Source organism: Globicephala melas, chromosome 7, assembly GCF_963455315.2.
Source record: "Globicephala melas chromosome 7, mGloMel1.2, whole genome shotgun sequence".
NCBI lineage: Eukaryota > Metazoa > Chordata > Mammalia > Artiodactyla > Delphinidae > Globicephala > Globicephala melas.
In genome coordinates, this window is record NC_083320.1 from 112191994 (window position 1) to 112209932 (window position 17939).

Below are 17939 nucleotides of genomic sequence, written 5' to 3' on the forward strand. Positions count from 1 at the left end.
ATATGGTCATCTTAATAGATACAGATAAAACATTTGACAAAATCCAATATACATTACTGATAAAATTTCACAACAAACTAGGAATATATCCTAACTTTATCAACCTAATGAAGGATATCTATTTTTTAAAAAAAACCCTATATCTAACATTATGCATAATGGTGAAAAACTGAATACATTTCCCCTAAGATCAGAAAAAAGGTATGAATGTCAATACTCATCACTTCAACATTAAACTAGAGGTTCTGGCCAACAAGACAGGAAAAAAAGAAAAAGAAGGGAAAAGGAGGGTATTTGGAGGAGAGAGAGGAGGAGAGTGTGAGCTAGTTAAAGGCATTCCAATCAGAAAAGAAATTAAAATGTCTTTATTTGCGTATGACATGAAAGAAAATTCTAAACAGCTACTAGACTAATAAATGGGTTCAGCAAGTTCACAGAACACAATGTTAATATTAAAAACTCAATTGTATCTCTATGTAATGTTAATATACAATCAGAATAAAGTTAAGAAAACAATTGTATTCAAAATAGCATCAAAAAATATAACACACATTTATAACCTTTATATACTACCTAAGGAGGCAAAATACCTGTACTCCAAAAACTGTAAGACGCTGATGAAAGAAGTCGAAGATGACAAACAGATGGAACAATATACCATGTTCTTGGGTTGGAAGAATCAATATTGTCAAAATGACTACACTACCCAGTGCAATCCCTATCAAATTGCCAATGGCATTTTTCACAGAACTAGAACAAACATTTTCTAAATTTGTATGGAGACACAAAAGACCCCAAATAGACAAAGCAATATTGAGAAAGAAAAACGGAGCTGAAGGAATCAGGCTCCCTGACTTCAGACTATACTACAAAGCAACAGTCATGAAAACAGTATAGTACTGGCACAAAAACAGAAATATAGTTCAATGGAACAGGATAGAAAGCCCAGAGATAAACCCATGCACATATGGTGTATGGTCACCTTATCTTGGACAAAGGAGGCAAGAATATACAATGGAGAAAAGAGAGCCCCTCCAATAAGTGGTGCTGGGAAAACTGGACAGCTACATGTAAAAGAATGAAATTAGAACACTTCCTAACACCATACACAAAAATAAAGCGAAGACCTAAACATAAAGCTAGACACTATAAAACTCTTAGAGGAAAACATAGGCAGAACACTCCATGACATAAATCACAGCAAGATCCTTTATGACCCACCTCCTAGAGTAATGGAAATAAAATAAAAAATAAACAAATGAGACCTAATGAAACTTAAAATCTTTTGCACAGCAAAGCTTTTCTCCCATTCTGTGAGATAACCCACAGAATAGGAGAAAATATTTGCAAATGTTGAAACAGACAAAGGAATAATCTCCAAAATTTACAAACAGCTCATGCGGCTCAATATCAGAAAAACAAACGACCCACTGAAAAAATGGGCAGAAGACCTAAAGAGACATTTCTCCAAAGAAGACATACAGATGGCCATGAGACACATGAAAAGATGCTCAACATAGCTAATTATTAGAGAAATGCAAATCAAAATTATGAGATATCACCTCACACCAGTCAGAATGGCCATCATCAAGAAGTCTACAAAAAATAAATGCTGGAGAGGGTGTGGAGAAAAGGGAACCCTCCTACACTGTTGGTGTAAACTGGTGCAGCTACTACAGAGAAAAGCATGGTTCAAAAGGATTTTCCTCATATTTGCTTTTTAAAAAATTAAATACCTTTTCACACCTACTAGAATGTCTATAATCAAAAAGAATGGTATTATGTGACAGGGAGGATATAAAGAAACTGGAATCTACTACATTACTGACAGGAATGTAAAATGGTACAGCCACTGTGAAAAACATTTTGGCAGTTTTTTAAAAATATTTATTTATTTATTATTTGGCTGCATTGAGTCTTAGCTGCAGCACGTGGGATCTTCATTGCGGCATGTGGGATCTTTCACTGCAGCATGCGGGCTCTTTGTTGCAGAAGCACAGGCTTCTCTCTAGTTGTGGCATGCAGGTTCTAGAGCACACAGGCTCAGTAGTTGAGGTGCACAGCCTCTCTAGTTGTGGTACGCAGGCTTCAGAGCATGCAGGCTCAGGAGTTGTAGCATGTGGGCTCAGTAGTTGTGGTGCATGGGCTTTGGAGTGCTTGGGCTCAGTAGTTGTGGTGCTTGGGCTTAGTTGCTCTGCAGCATGTGGGATCTTAGTTCCCCATCCAGGGATTTAACCTACGTCCCCTTCATTGGAAGGCAGATTCTTAACCACTGGACCACCAGGGAAGTCCCAGGCAGTTTCTTAAGAAGCTAAACTTATGATAAGACCTAACACCTACCTAAAAGAAATGAAAACATGTCCACATAAAGACATACACAAATATACACAGATGTTTATGAAAATAGGTAAATAAAATATGGTATATCCATATAGTGGAATGCTATTCAGCAATAAACAAAATGAGACTAAGATATATACCAGAACATGGATGAACCTCAACATCATTATTCTAATTTAAAGAAACCAGACAGAAAATGGTACACAGTATAGGATTCCTTTTAGATGAAATGTACAGAAAAGGCACATCAATAGACAGAAAAAAGATTAGTGATTGCCTAGAGCTGGAGTTAAGAGCTAGAATTGACTATAAATTGGTGTAAGGGTCATAGGGATAAAACGTTCAAAATTTACTAAAAATCTTTAAACTGTAAAGTTAAAATGAGTGAATTTTATGATATATAAATTATATTTTAAGTTGCTTTAAAAATTCCAGTGTTTATCCCATCAAGACAAAGAGAAGTATATGCCAAAGAGAAGTATATGCCATTGAGAACAATATGCCAAAAACCCAGATGAGATAGCAATTTACACCTTGAATAAGCATGTAATTGAGGCAGGGACTCTCAAAAGCCAATCAGGAAACAGTAACCAGAATTTTCCCCCAGTAGTCCTCATATTCTGTGTGTAAAGAAGACTCAGAATAGAAAAGGTGAAGTTTTTGAGTAGGAAACAGATGAAGTAGAATATGATTCATGACTCCCTGACATATTCGGAGGGCCTATGTGAGTCATTTGATTACACATCTATGCAATCTATTATGAGTTAAAGACATAGATTTCAATGATTCAAGGGACCTGTTTTTAAAAAATTAGGGGAAAAAAGCCAAAGTCTGAATCAAGAGAATAATGAATATTGAATGGGTCTGTCATCAATAAATTAAGGTAATTAATGTGAAACATTTGGATCCTTTGGGGAGTAGTAGTCTTGTACATCAGTAAAGCTTTGCATTTGAGGAGGACAGAAGTTTATAAATGAAGTCTCAAGATTAAAAAGTATTGTGAATAATTTTGTAACAACAATTATAACTAAATAAAGCAATACATATTATTCATTCTTTTCTTTGATGTAGTCTTTTCCATCATAACAGAATATTTACTTAAATATTACACAAAATGGAATAGATTATCAAAATAACATTTCCCTGTACTTTCTGTAACAAGTCATTTTGCCCCAAAATTAGAGTAAATTCTACTGTACTTTGTAACAAATGAAATTAGAACAAGTTTACGAACCACAAACATTATTCAAGAAAAAAACAGCAACCAAATAAATCAATTTATTAAATAATATTTAGGTGCCTGAGATAAAAGTTGATTTAACTTAAAATAGTCTAATTTCAACCCCCATAATTTTCCACTTAGTGAATATGTAGAAAGACTTACAGACTTTGGGCTTTCTTCATTCACTAAACAAAATGTGAAATCTAAAAATCAGACAAGATCATATTGCAAAAGTTCAACTAAAGTCTTACCTCCATCAGAACAAAGAGTGCTGCAAAGAATAGAAGGGTTGCCCATTCTACTCTGTGTAGAATTATCTCAAAATCATGGATATCAGCTAAAATTAGCAACCAGATGGCACCCAGAATAGCAATCCACCCTGAAAAACAAATAAACAGAGTTATAGATGTAGTTCAATTGTTAAAACACTAATTCTTCATCTTCGGATTGCTTTCTTAAATTGAAGATAATTGATATTCTGCAAACTGAACATGCTTAAAACGTACAATTTGTATTTTGGGTAATGTATATACCAAAGAAACCAACACAACAAGCAGGAAAATGAATATATCCACCACACCAACAGTTTACTCATGCCCATGTTCTTTTCTCCCTCTCCCGCCTCCTGTCACCAGACCCCACCCCAGGAAACCATTCATCTCTTTTCTTAAATGTAATCATATAGTTTTTTTGTTTGTTCGTTTGTTTTTTCGGTACTCAGGCCTCTCACTGTTGTGGCCTCTCCCGTTGCGGAGCACAGGCTCTGGACGCGCAGGCTCAGCGGCCATGGCTCATGAGCCTAGCCGCTCCCCGGCATGTGGGATCTTCCCGGACTGGGGTATGAACCCGTGTCCCCTGCATCGGCAGGCGGACTCTCAACCACTGCGCCACCAGGGAAGCCCCTAGTATGTATTTTTTATCTGACTGCTTCCATTCAGCACAATTATTTTAAGATTCTTCAGTGTTGGTGTGTGGACCAATAGTCATTCTTCTTTATTGTTTAGTATGGCATGGTATGGCTATGCCACAATGTACATACTCATTCACCTTGATGGACATTTGCACTGCTTCCAGTGTTTGGCTATTACAAATGAATGTGCTCTGAACTTTCATATAAATTATCTATATGTACATTATGCTTTCAGTTCCTTTGGGTCAATATCTAGGAATGGAATGGTTGGATCATATAATAGGCTAGTATTATGGAATATTTATGTTTTAAGAAACTGTGGGACTGTTTCCCAAAATGGTTGTAACATTTTACAATCCCACCACTAGTATATGAGAATTCCAGTTTCTCCATATTTTCAACACTTAACTTTTTTGATTTTTGACATTACAGTGGGTATGAAATGGTATCTCATTGTGATTTCAAATTGTATTTCTCTAGTGACTAATGATGTTGAGCATCTTTTCGTGTACTTATCTGTTATCCATATATGTTCTTTTGTGAAGTTTTTGTTCAAATAGGCTGAACAAATATTTTTTCTGAGTAGAGCAAATAAAACTCAAAATAAGTAGAATAAAAATGTGCTGGATCAGAAATAAATGAAATAGAAAAATATTAGAGAAAAGCAATGATACCAAAACTTGGTTCTTTTAGGAGATCAAGAAGATTGATAAAACTTAACCAGTCTAAATAGGACAAAAAGACAAAGGGGAAAAATACTAATATCAAGAATAAGATCAGTGATATGGCTATAGATTATACAGGCATAAAAAGAGTACTAGTTTTCTATAGCTGCCATAACAAATTACTACAAATGTAGTGGCTTAAAATAGCACCTCCTTATTATATCACAGTTTTCATAGGTCAGAAGTATGATGAGCTTGGTTGGGCCTCTAGTTAGAGCTTCAAAACAAAGGCAAGGTTTTGGCAGGCTGCATTCCTTTCTGGAGGCTTCAGGACAAAAACTGTTTCCCTGCTTATTTGGGTGGTAGACATAATTCAATTCAAACTGAGGTCCCCATTTCCTCACTTGCTGACACCCAGGAGTTGTTCTCAGCTTCTAGAGGCCACCCACATTCCCTAGCTCATGATCCCTTTCCTCCATCTTCAAATCCAGCAATGGTGGGTCAAGTCAAGTGACTCTCACAATTCAAATCTCTCCTGTTTCTTCTTCTGTTGCATGTCTCTAACTGACTCTCCTCTTTTCCACTTCCATTTTAAGGGCCTATGTCATTACATTGGGCACACCTGGATAATCCAGGAAAATTTCCCTATCTTAAGGTTTATAACCTTAATTTTACCTGCAAAGTCCCTTCTATCATGTAACATAACATACACAGGTATTAACATCAGGAATTAGAATGTGGACACCTTTGAGGGACCATGTATAGATTACTTTGGGAAGAACTGGCATTTTAACAATATACAGTCTTCTTATCTATTAATGTGGTATATGTCTCCATATATTAAGGTCTCCTTTAGTTTTTCCTAAGAATATTTTGTAGAAATCCCAGAATTCATATGGAAATTCAAATGACGTAGAATAGCCAATGCAATCTTGAAAAAAGAAGGACAAAATTGGAGAACATATATTACCTCACTTCAAGACTTATTTTAAAGTTATGGTCATCAAAACAGTGTAGTATTACATAAATATAGTCAAACTGATCAGTGGAGAGTCCAGAAATACACCCACAAGTTAAAGATCATCTGATTTGCAAGAAAAGTTCAACAATAGTTCAGTGAAGAAACTGTAATTTTTTCCATAAATGGTAAAATTTTTTTTTACTTTGATCGGTTTATTAAATCATACATGAAAGTTAGCTACATGGACAATAAGCCTAAATGTAAAATTTATAACTTTAAAACTTCTAGAATAAACATAGACATAAACTTCTTTGATCTCAGGGGAGTTTTCTTAGATACACTAAAAGCATGTATCCATAAAAGAAAATTTTCATAAATTGGACTTTATCAAAATAATAAATTCCTGCTTTTCAAGTAACTGTTAAGAAAAATCAGACAAGCCTGAAATAGGAGAAAATATCTGTAAATCATCTAGGACTCATATCTAGAATGCATTTTCTGAATTCTCAAAACTCAAAAATGAGTAAACAACCCAATTAAAATGGGGAATATTTTGAACAGACACCTCACCAAAGAAGATAAAAGGATGGCAAACAAGCACATGAAAAGATGCTGAATATCACTAGTCACCAGGGAAATGCAAAGTAAGACCACATGACATTTCACTATGTACCTTAGAATGTATGAAGTCAAAAAGATCAACCAAACTAAGTGTTGACAAGGATATGGAGGAACTGGAAATCTCTTACACTGCTGGTAGAATTGTAAGATGGCATAACCACTTTGGGAAACAGTTTGGTAGTTTTCAAAAACGTTATTCATAAATCCACTACATGTTCCAACCATTACACTTTTAGGTAATTATCCCAAGAAAAATTAAAGTATATGATGATACAAACAATCGAACACAAATATTCACTGTAGTTTTCATTGTCATAGTCAAGTCAAACTATCCAATATTCATCAATAGGTGAATGGATGTATAAGTTGTGGCATAGTCAAACCATAGAATACTAGCCATCAATAAAAAGGATGGACTACTGATGTACGCTGCCACATGGATAAATCTTATAACAATTATGCTGAATGAAAGAAGTCAGACCAAAAAATACTGCATATACAATTTTATTTGGTTGTGCTGGGTCTTAGTTGCAGCAGGCAGGCTCCTTAGTTGCAGCTTGTGGGTTCCTTAATTGTGGCTCACCAGCTCCTTAGTTGCAGCATGTGGGTTCCTTAGTTGTGGCATGTGAACTCAGTTGTGGCATGCATGTGGGATCTAGTTCCCTAACCAGGGATTGAACCCAGATCCCCTGCATTGGGAACACAGAGTCTTATCCACTGTGCCACCAGGGAAGCCCCCCATATACAATTTTTTATATAAACCTCTAGAAAATGCAAATAGCAGGCTCTGACAAACTACAGCCCATGGGTCAAATCTGGCCTGCTGCCTGTTTTTATAAGTAATTTTTATTGGAACACAACACAATCATTCATTCACACATTTTCTATGGCTGCCTTAACATTACAGCTGCAGTGTTGAGTGTTTATAACAGAGTGTATGGCCTACATAGCCTCAAATATTTACTACCTCTAGCCCTTCACAAAAGCTTCCCCACATCTGATCAATAGTGACAGAAATCAAATCAAAGACTGCCTGTGGAGAGAGGTGCTGGGAGAGTCAGGAGAGAGGGACTTCAAAGAGGTCTAAAAAAACTTTTGGCGTGATGCCTGCTCTGGTCTTCATCAGGGAGAGGGCTCGACACTTCATCTCTAATCATTCTGTGTCTGATGCCAACTCTAAGGCTCACAGAATTTTACTAGAATATTTGCCATCTTTGGGTTCATTGTTAATGTTTCTTGCAAAGTGAACTAAAAGTTCAAATAATTATGACATCATCAGATTAATGAAACAGGTTGCACAAACTGATTTGTGCTTGCTTGTAACAGTGTATTTAATAGATATTTCTGTGTATGGTTTTCACTAAACCATTACACCTTCAAAAGTTAGAGGTTACTGTTGTCCACCAGAAAGATAGAGGAGTTCTCCAAGGAGAAGCAGAAAACTATTCATTACAAAAAGAAAAGCATTGAGACTTCAATTGTTTACATATTTGAGGGAAAAAATCTCTTGAATAAGAATTATCTGGGCGAATCAAGTATCCTGTCAACCAACAATTCTTGACAATTCTCCACCTTTCATTTAAAATAATATTAAAATTTTATGTGCTGATTCCAATTTTTTATTACCCTTATTTTACCTTTGAGGGCATAAATATAAATTATCTTCTGGAAAACAATAGTTATTGCATATGACCTACAGAATTTGAATATGTATATTCAAATTACCCCTTGTCTACTACTATCCTTCCTAATTTCTGTTTTCCAAAGTGTACCCAGTTCCATACTCTTGAAAGACCAGTCTTCTTACACGTCAGAGGATACTCCTAGTCATCTCATCCTCACTGTGTGTCCCTTTAAGCTCTTCTATATGCCACTCTTGGATGCCTGTTATGTGCCAGGTTCTGAGCATAAGGGTTATGGATGGAAATATAAGCAAGATACCATGTGGATTTCAAAAGGTTTACCATCCAGTGGAGAACACACATCTATAGGTAAACAGTTGTACTGGATATAACAGTGTGTGTACATACAAGCAGTTAGGGAGCAGCCAGAAAGAGTAACAATGTGGTGGCTGAAATAAAGTTTCACAAAGAAGGTGATATTCAGGCAATATCTTAGAGGTTGAATATAACTTTCCAAGTAAAGAGGGAAAGGGCATTCAAGACAAAGGTAAAAATATATCCAAGGACAGAGCACTTAAGAAGGAAGATGTCAGAGTGACATCAGCAAAATGGTGGATAGGCAGTTCTAAGCTCTTATCTTCTATAGAAATATCCCCAAACAAGCAGAAACTATTAAAGCTAAGATTTAGCTTTTGCTATTGTTGTATTTATTTATTTAGTTTTGATTTTTAGCTCCTGACTTTCAAGGAAATCTCTGTAAAAACACTAGCTGAACACACTAAGGAACACAGAATTCAGTGACCATGGATGACAAGAAATACAGCCTATGCAAAAATAGTTTGGGAAAGTCACAAAACAAATGGACTACTACAGCCTTCAGCAATTCAAAATAAAAACAGCAAACTCTGGGAAAAGGGCCAAGGAACAATTACCATATTATAATATTCAAATGTCCCATTTTCAACAACACAAGGCACACAAAGAAATAGGCACGGAGGTGGTGCCACAGGAGCATGCAGAGGTTTGTCTCCCAGTGAGAGGGCCCTGGTTCCACCAAATCCACACCTCAGCTTAGCACTGGATCTGGGACAGACAGGTCCTGGGAGAAGACTATCACAGAGAAAGTCTAGGTCTCAGGCAGCAATGCAGCCACCTCAAATCTTGCAGCCACAGTGTCCTGATCCACCCAGCCCCAGCCTACTCTATACCACAGTCTTGCACTAGATCTGGGATGAACACAAGAGGGGAATGGATGGTACCTTGGGCTGTTTCTGAGCAGAACCGTGGCTTCCTACACATGTGGCACATAGATCCTCTGTGACTGCAAGGGCCTTACTTGCTCCAGAAATTACCTCCTTTGGGACAGGCCATGTACTCAAGGGCAACAGAACCTGATTGAACTGACCCTCAGGGCTTCTACTCCAACACTGGGGAGCAGACCACACCCTGGACAGGGGGGCAACAGGCACAGAGCAGAGAGGAAGTCCCACCTCACATCCTATACAGACTTTATATCCCCCAACAACAACCACACACCCTATCAAGGGAATATTGGCTAGCACACCCTGAGGAAAAACAAAGCTTGCATCCATATCAAAACCAGACCTCCCACCAAAGACATTGGACATACACAGTCTACACAGGGAAACTCTCACATAAAAACACCCATTCAAGACCAGAGTAGATAACTATTTCTCCTAAATTCATATAGACAGAGAAAGTAAAAAGTCAGAGGAAGTACTCCAAATTAAAGGAGCAAGAGAAATCCCCTGAAAAAATAAATAATGATACAAAGTTCATCAGCCTACCAGGTGTCAAGTTCAAAAAGGTGGTAAGAAAAATGCTAACTGAATTAAGAAATATTTTCAATAGAATGCAGATCACTGTAACAAGGAACTAGAAACTATAAAGATGAACTAGTCAAAAATAGACAATTCAGTTACTGAGATAAAAACCAATCTAGAAATAATGAATAGCAGACTAAATGACACAGAAGAACAAATAAGTTATCTGGAAGATAAAATAATGGAAATCATCCAATCAGAACAGCAGACAGAAAGACAAATTTAAAAAATGAAAGCAACATACAAGATCTATGGGATAATATAAACCATGCCAAGCTATGCATAATAAGAATTCAAGAAGAATGAGAGAGAGAAAAAGGGATTGAATGTATTTGAAGAAATCATGGCTGAAAACTTCCCAAACCTTAAGAAGGAAATGGATATCCAGTTACAGGAAGCACAGAAGGTCCCAAACAAGATGAACCCAAACAGACCCACACCAAGACATATCATAATTAAAATGGCAAAAATTAAAGACAAAAAGAGGATTCTAAGGCAGCAAGAGAAAACAAAGAGTCAGTTAAAAGGGAAACCCTATAAGGTTATCAGTTGATTTCTCTGGAGAAACTTTGTAGGCCAGAAAGGAGTGGCATGATATATTTAAAGTCCTGCCAGGGAAAAACTTGCAACCTAGGATACTCTACCCAGCAACCTTATCATTTAGATTAGAAGAAGAAACTAAGAATTTCTCAGACAAGCAAAATCTAAAAGAACTCATCAATACTAAACCTATCCAAAAAGAAATATTGAAATATCTTCTCTAAATAGAAAAGAAGCAAGCATCCATAGGAAAGGGAAAATTCCATTAGGAAAGGCAAATATATAGTAAGGATTGAAGATCATGTAAATAAGCCAGTAGGTAGATTAGAAAACAATTTAAAAACCATAAAAGGGATTATAACTACAATAAACAGGAAAAGGATAAACATGAAGATGTAAAATAGAAAAACAAATACACAAAATGTGGGGAAGAGAGTACAAAAATGTATATCTTTTAGAATATGTTTGAACTTGAAAGATTATAAATTTAAAGCAAGTAGATATAGTTATGGGTAAACATACTTGAACTTCATGGTAACCACAAATAAAAAACATATACTGATTCACAAAAACCAAAAAGAAAGGAACTCAAAGATACTACAAAAGAAAATCAAAAGAAAATCAAAACACAAAAGGAAAAACAAAATGAAGAAGAAATGAACAAAGAAGAACAGCAAAAGCAACTGGAAATCAAGGATTAAAATGGCAATAAGTACATACCTATCAATAATTACTTTAAATGTCACTGGACTAAATGTTCCCATCAAAAGACACAGAGGAGCATATTGGATTAAAAAAAGGAAAAAAAAAAAAAGCACTTACAATATGATGCTTTCAAGAGACTCACTTCAGGGTGAAAGACACACACAGACTAAAAGTGAGGAGATGAAAAAGTATATTTCATGCAAAGAAATATATTTCATTACAAGAAAAAAATATAGTTCATTACAAGAAAGCAGAGATAGCAATATTCATTGGACAAAATAAACTTTAAAACAAAGTTATAACAAAAGGCAAATAAGGGCATTATATAATGGTAAAGGGATCAATACAAGAAGAGGATATTACACTCATTAACATACGCACCCAATAGAGAAACACCTAAATATACAAAGCAAACACTAACAAACATAAAGGGAAAAACTGTAAATAATGCAATAATATTAGGGGAATTTAACACCCCACTGACAGCAATAGACAATCATCCAGACAGAAAATCCATAAGGCAACAGAGGCCCTAAATGACACAATAGAACACATGGACTTAATTGATACCTACAGGACACTACATCCAAAAAAACGCAGAATACACATACTTTTCAAGCACACATGGAATGTTCTCTAAGATAGACCATGTACTAGGTCACAATACAAGCCTCAAAAAATTTAAGAAGATGAAAATTATTTCAAGTTCTTTCCTAACCACAGTGGTATAAAACTAGAAATCAACTACAGAAAAAAACAGGAAATGAAGGAACACATGGAGACTAAACAACATGCTACTAAGAAAAAAAAAACACTGGGTCAATGATGAAATCAAAGAAGAAATAAGAAAATTACAAGACAAACGAAAATGAAAACACACTTTACAAAATCTATGGGATGTAGCAAAAGCAGTTCTAAGAGGAAAGTTCATAATGATACAGGCCTTCCCCAAGAAACAAGAAAAATCTCAAATAAACAACCTAACCTACCACCTAAAAGAAGAACAAACAAAACCCAAAGTCAGCAGGAGGAAATAATAAAGATCAAAGAGGAAATAAAATAGAGATCATAAAAACAATAAAATAGATCAATAAAACCAAGAGCTGGTTTTTGAAAAGAGGAAAAATATTGACAAATCTATAGCCAGGCTCACCAAGAAGAAAAGAGAGAGGACAAAAATAAACAAAATGGGGGGACGAGGGGAAGATGGCGGAAGAGTAAGACGTAGAAATCACATTCCACCCCACAGATACACCAGAAAAACATCTACACATGGAACAACTCCTACAGAACACCTGCTGAACGCTGGCAGAAGACCTCAGACCTCCCAAAAGGCAAGAAAGACCCCATATACCTGGGTAGGGAAAAGAAAAAAGAAAAAACAGAGACAAAAGAATAGGGACGGGACCTGCACCAGTGGGAGGGAGCTGTGAAGGAGGAAGGGTTTCCACACACTAGGAAGCCCGTTCACGGGCGAAGACTGTGTGTGGCGGAGGGGGAAAGCTTCAGAGCCGCGGAGGAGAGCACAGCAACAGGGGTGCAGAGGGCAAAGCGGAGAGATCCCTGCACAGAGGATCAGTGCCGACCGGCACTCACCAGCCCGAGAGGCTTGTCTACTCACCCACTGGGGCAGGCAGGGCTGAGAGCTGAGGCTCGGGCGTCAGTCACAGCACAGGGAGAGGACTGGTGTTGGCGGCGTGAACACATCCTGCAGGGGATTAGTGCACCACGGCTAGCTGGGAGGGAGTCTGGGGAAAAGTCTGGACCTGCCAAAGAGGCAAGAGACTTTTCTTTCCTCTTTGTTTTCTGGTGTGCAAGGAGAGGGGATTCAGAGCACTGCTTAAAGGAGCTCTAGAGACAGGCGTGAGCCACGGCTAAAAGAGCAGACCCCACAGACGGGCATGAGACGCTATGGCTGATGCAGCCGCCACCAAGAAGTCTGTGTGCGAGTGGCCCCCCTTGCCACAACTAGAGAAAGCCCTTGCACAGAAACGAAGACCCAACACAGCAAAAATAAATAAATAAATTACTAAACTCCTACTTCCCCCCCCAAAAAAAAAGAAGCCTGTGTACGAGCACAGGTCACTATCCACAACCCTCTTCCAGGGAGCCTGTGCAGCCCGTCACTGCCAGGGTCCCGGGATCCAGGGACAACTTCCCTGGGAGAATGAACGGTGCGCCTCAGGCTGCTGCAACGTCATGCCGGCTTCTGTGGCTGCAGGCTCATCCTGCACTCCGTACCCCTCCCTCCCCCCAGCCTGAGTGAGCCAGATTCCCCGAAGCAGCTGCTCTTTTAAACCCGTCCTGTCTGAGCGAAGAACAGACGCCCTCCGGCGACCTACAAGCAGAGACCGGGGCCAAATCCAAAGCTGAGCCCCAGGAGCTGTGAGAACAAAGAAGAGAAAGGGAAATCTCTCCCAGCAGCTTCAGAAGCAGCGGACTACAGCTCCACAATCAACTTGATGTACCCTGCTCCTGTGGAATACATGAATAGACAACGAATCATCCCAAATTGAGGAGGTGGACTTTCAGAGCAAGATTTATTATTTTTCCCCTTTTCCTCTTTTTGTGAGTGCATATGTGTATGCTTTTGTGTGAGATTTTGTCTGTATAGCTTTGCTTCCACCATTTGTCCAGGGGTTCTATCAGTCTGTTTTTTTTTTCTAGAAAAAAAATTTTTTTCTAAATAAAATTTTTTTATTTTAATTATTTTATTTTATCTTACTTTATTTTATTTTACTTTCTTTCTTTCTTTCCTTCCTTCCCTCCTTCCTTCCTCCCTCCCTCCCTTCTTTCTTTCTTTCCTCCTTTCTTTCTTTGTTTCTTTCTTTCTAATTTTTCTCACTTTTAATCTGAGCCGTATGGATGAAAGGCTCTTGGTGCTGCAGCCAGAAGTCAGTGCTGTGCCTCTGAGGTGGGAGAGCCAACTTCAGGACACTGGTCCACAAGAGACCTCCCAGCTCCACATAATATCAAACGGCAAAACTCTCCCACAGATCTCCATCTCAACACCAGCACCCAGCTTCACTCAATGACCAGCAAGCTACAGTGCTGGACACCCTATGCCAAACAACTAGCAAGACAGGAACACAAACCCACCCATTAGCAGAGAGGCTGCCTAAAATCCTAATAAGTCCACAGACACCGCAAAACACACCACCAGACGTGGACCTGCCCACCAGAAAGACAAGATCCAGCCTCATCCACCAGAGCACAGGCACTAGTCCCCTCAACCAGGAAGCCTACACAACCCACTGAACCAACTTTAGCCACTGGGAACAGACACCAAAAACAACGGGAACTACGAACCTGCAACCTGCAAAAAGGAGACCCCAAACACAGTAAGGTAAGCAAAATGAGAAGACAGAAAAACACACAGCAGATGAAGGAGCAAGATAAAAACCCACCAGACCAAACAAATGAAGAGGAAATAGGCAGTCTACCTGAAAAAGAATTCAGAATAATGATAGTAAAGATGATCCAAAATTTGGAAATAGAATGGACAAAATGCAAGAAACATTTAACAAGGACCTAGAAGAAATAAAGATGAAACAAGCAACGATGAACAACACAATAAATGAAATTAAAAATTCTCTAGAAGGAATAAATAGCAGAATGACCGAGGCAGAAGAAAGGATAAAGTGACCTGGAAGATAAAAGAGTGGAAATAACTAAAGCAGAGCAGAAAAAAGAATGAAAAGAATTGAGGACAGTCTCAGAGACCTCTGGGACAACATTAAATGCACCAACATTCGAATTATAAGGGTCCCAGAAGAAGAAGAAAAGATAAAGGGATTGAGAAAATATTTGAAGAGATTATAGCTGAAAATTTCCCTACCACGGGAAAGGAAATAGTCAATTGAGTCCAGGAAGTGCAGAGAGTCGCATACAGGATAAATCCAAGGAGAAACACAGCAAGACACATATTAATCAAACTATCAAAAATTAAATACAAAGAAAAAATATTAAAATCAGCAAGGGAAAAGCAACAAATAACATACAAGGGAATACGCATAAGGTTAACAGCTGATCTTTCAGCAGAAACTCTGCAACCCAGAAAGGTGTGGCAGGATATATTCAAAGTGATGAAACAGAAAACCAAAAACCAAGATTACTCTATACAGCAAGGATCTCATTCAGATTCGACGGAGAAATTAAAACCTTTACAGACCAGCAAAAGCTAAGGGAATTCACTACCACCAAACCAGCTTTACAACAAATGCCAAAGGAACTTCTCTGGGCAGGAAACACAAGAAAAGACCTACAATAACAAAACCCAAAACAATTAAGAAAATGGTATTAGGAACATACATATCGAAAATTACCTTAAATGTAAATGGATTAAATGTTCAAACCAAAAGACATACACTGGCTGAATGGATAGAAAAACAAGACCTGTATATATGCTCTCTACAAGAGACCCACTTCAGACCTAGGGACACGTACAGACTGAAAGCGAGGTGATGGAAAAGGATATTCCATGCAAATGATAATCAGAAGAAAGCTGGAGTAGCAACTCTCATATCAGACAGAATAGACTTTAAAATAAAGACTACTATAAGACACTTAGAAGGACACTACATAATGATCAAGGGATCAATCCAAGAAGATATAACAATTGTAAACATTTATGGACTCAACATAGGAGAACATCGATACATAAGGCAAATGCTAAAAGCCATAAAAGGGGAAATTGACAGTAAAACAATCATATAGGGGACTTTAACACCCTACTTTCACCAATGGAGAGATCACCCAAAATGAAAATAAATAAGGAAACACAATCTATAAATGACACATTAAACAACATGGACTTAATTGATATTTATAGGATATTGCATCCAAAAACAACAGAATATATTTTCTTCTCAAGTACTCATGGAACATTCTGCAGGATAGATCATATCTTGGGTAACAAATCAAGCCTTGGTAAATTTAAGAAAATTGAAATCATATCAATTATCTTTTCCAAATACAATGCTATAAAACTAGATGTCAAAAACAGGAAAAATCTGTTAAAAATACAAACACATGGAGGCTAAACAATACACTAATAAATAAACAAAAGATCACTGAAGAAATCAAAGAAGAAATCAAAAAATACCTAGGAACAAAAGACAATGAAAACACGACAAGCAAAACCTATGGGATGCAGCAAAACCAATTCTAACAGGGAAGTTGATAGCAATACAATCCTACCTCAAGAAACAAGAAAATTCTCAAATAAACCACCTAACCTTACATCTAAAGCAATTAGAGAAAGAAGAACAAAAAACCCCAAAGTTAGCAGAAGGAGAGAAATCATAAAGATCAGATCAGAAATACATGAAAAACAAATGGAGAAAATGATAGCAAAGATCAATAGAAGTATAAACTGGTTCTTTGAGAATAAACAAAATTGATAAGCCACTAGCCAGACTCATCAAGAAAAAAATGGAGAAGACTCAAATCAATAGAATTGGAAATGAAAAAGGAGAAGTAACAACTGACACTGCAGAAATACAAAGGATCATGAGAGATTACTACAAGCAACTTTATGCCAATAAAATGGACAACCTGGAAGAAATCAACAAATTCTTAGAAAAGCACAACCTTCCGAGACTGAACCATGAAGAAATAGAAAATATAAACAGACCAATCACAAGCAGTGAAATTGAAACTGTGAGTAAAAATCTTCCAACAAACAAAAGCCCAGGACCAGATGGCTTTAGAGCCCTATTCTATCAAATATTTAGAGAAGAGCTAACAACTATACTTCTCAAACTCTTCCAAAATATAACAGAGGGAGGAACACTCCCAAACTCATTCTATGAGGCCATCATCACCCTGATAACAAAACCAGACAAAGATGTCACAAAAAAAGAAAACTACAGGCCAATATCATTGATGAACATAGATGCAAAAATCCTCAACAAAATACTAGCGAACAGAATCCAACAGCACATTAAAAGGATAATACACCATGATCAAGTGGGGTTTATCCTAGGAATGCAGGATTCTTCAATATATGCAAATCAATCAACATGATACACCATATTAACAAATTGAAGAATAAAAACCATATGATAATCTCAATAGATGCAGAAAAAGCATTCAACAAAATTTAATGCCCATTTATGATAAAAACCCTGCAGAAAGTAGGCATAGAGGGAACTTACATCAATATATTAAAGGCCATATATGACACATCCACAGCCAACATCATTCTCAATGGAGAAAAACCGAAACCATTTTCTCTAAGATCAGGAACAAGACAAGGCTGCCCACTCTCACCACTTTTATTCAACATAGTCTTGGAAGTTTTAGCCACAGCAATCAGAGAAGAAAAAGAAATAAAAGGAAGCCAAATCAGAAAAGAAGGAGTAAAACTGTCACTGTTTGCAGATGACATGATACTATACATAGAGAATCCTAAAGATGCTACCAGAAAACTACTAGAGCTAATCAATGAATTTGGTACAGCAGCAGGATACAAAATTAATGCACAGAAATCTCTTGCATTCCTATAC

At 37.3% G+C, this 17939-nt stretch overlaps 1 protein-coding gene across 7 annotated transcripts in view; it reads right to left on the bottom strand.

Moving 5' to 3' along the window:
* The window catches only part of OCA2 (OCA2 melanosomal transmembrane protein), a 257288-nt gene that overhangs the window by 68079 nt on the left and 171270 nt on the right, over window positions 1-17939 (bottom strand). For all 7 annotated transcript variants that reach the window (XM_030840343.2, XM_060301520.1, XM_030840342.2 and 4 more), the window contains one exon: window positions 3814-3941. In XM_030840343.2, coding sequence (XP_030696203.1) covers window positions 3814-3941 — 128 coding nt within the window. The remainder of the gene's footprint in view (window positions 1-3813; window positions 3942-17939) is intronic.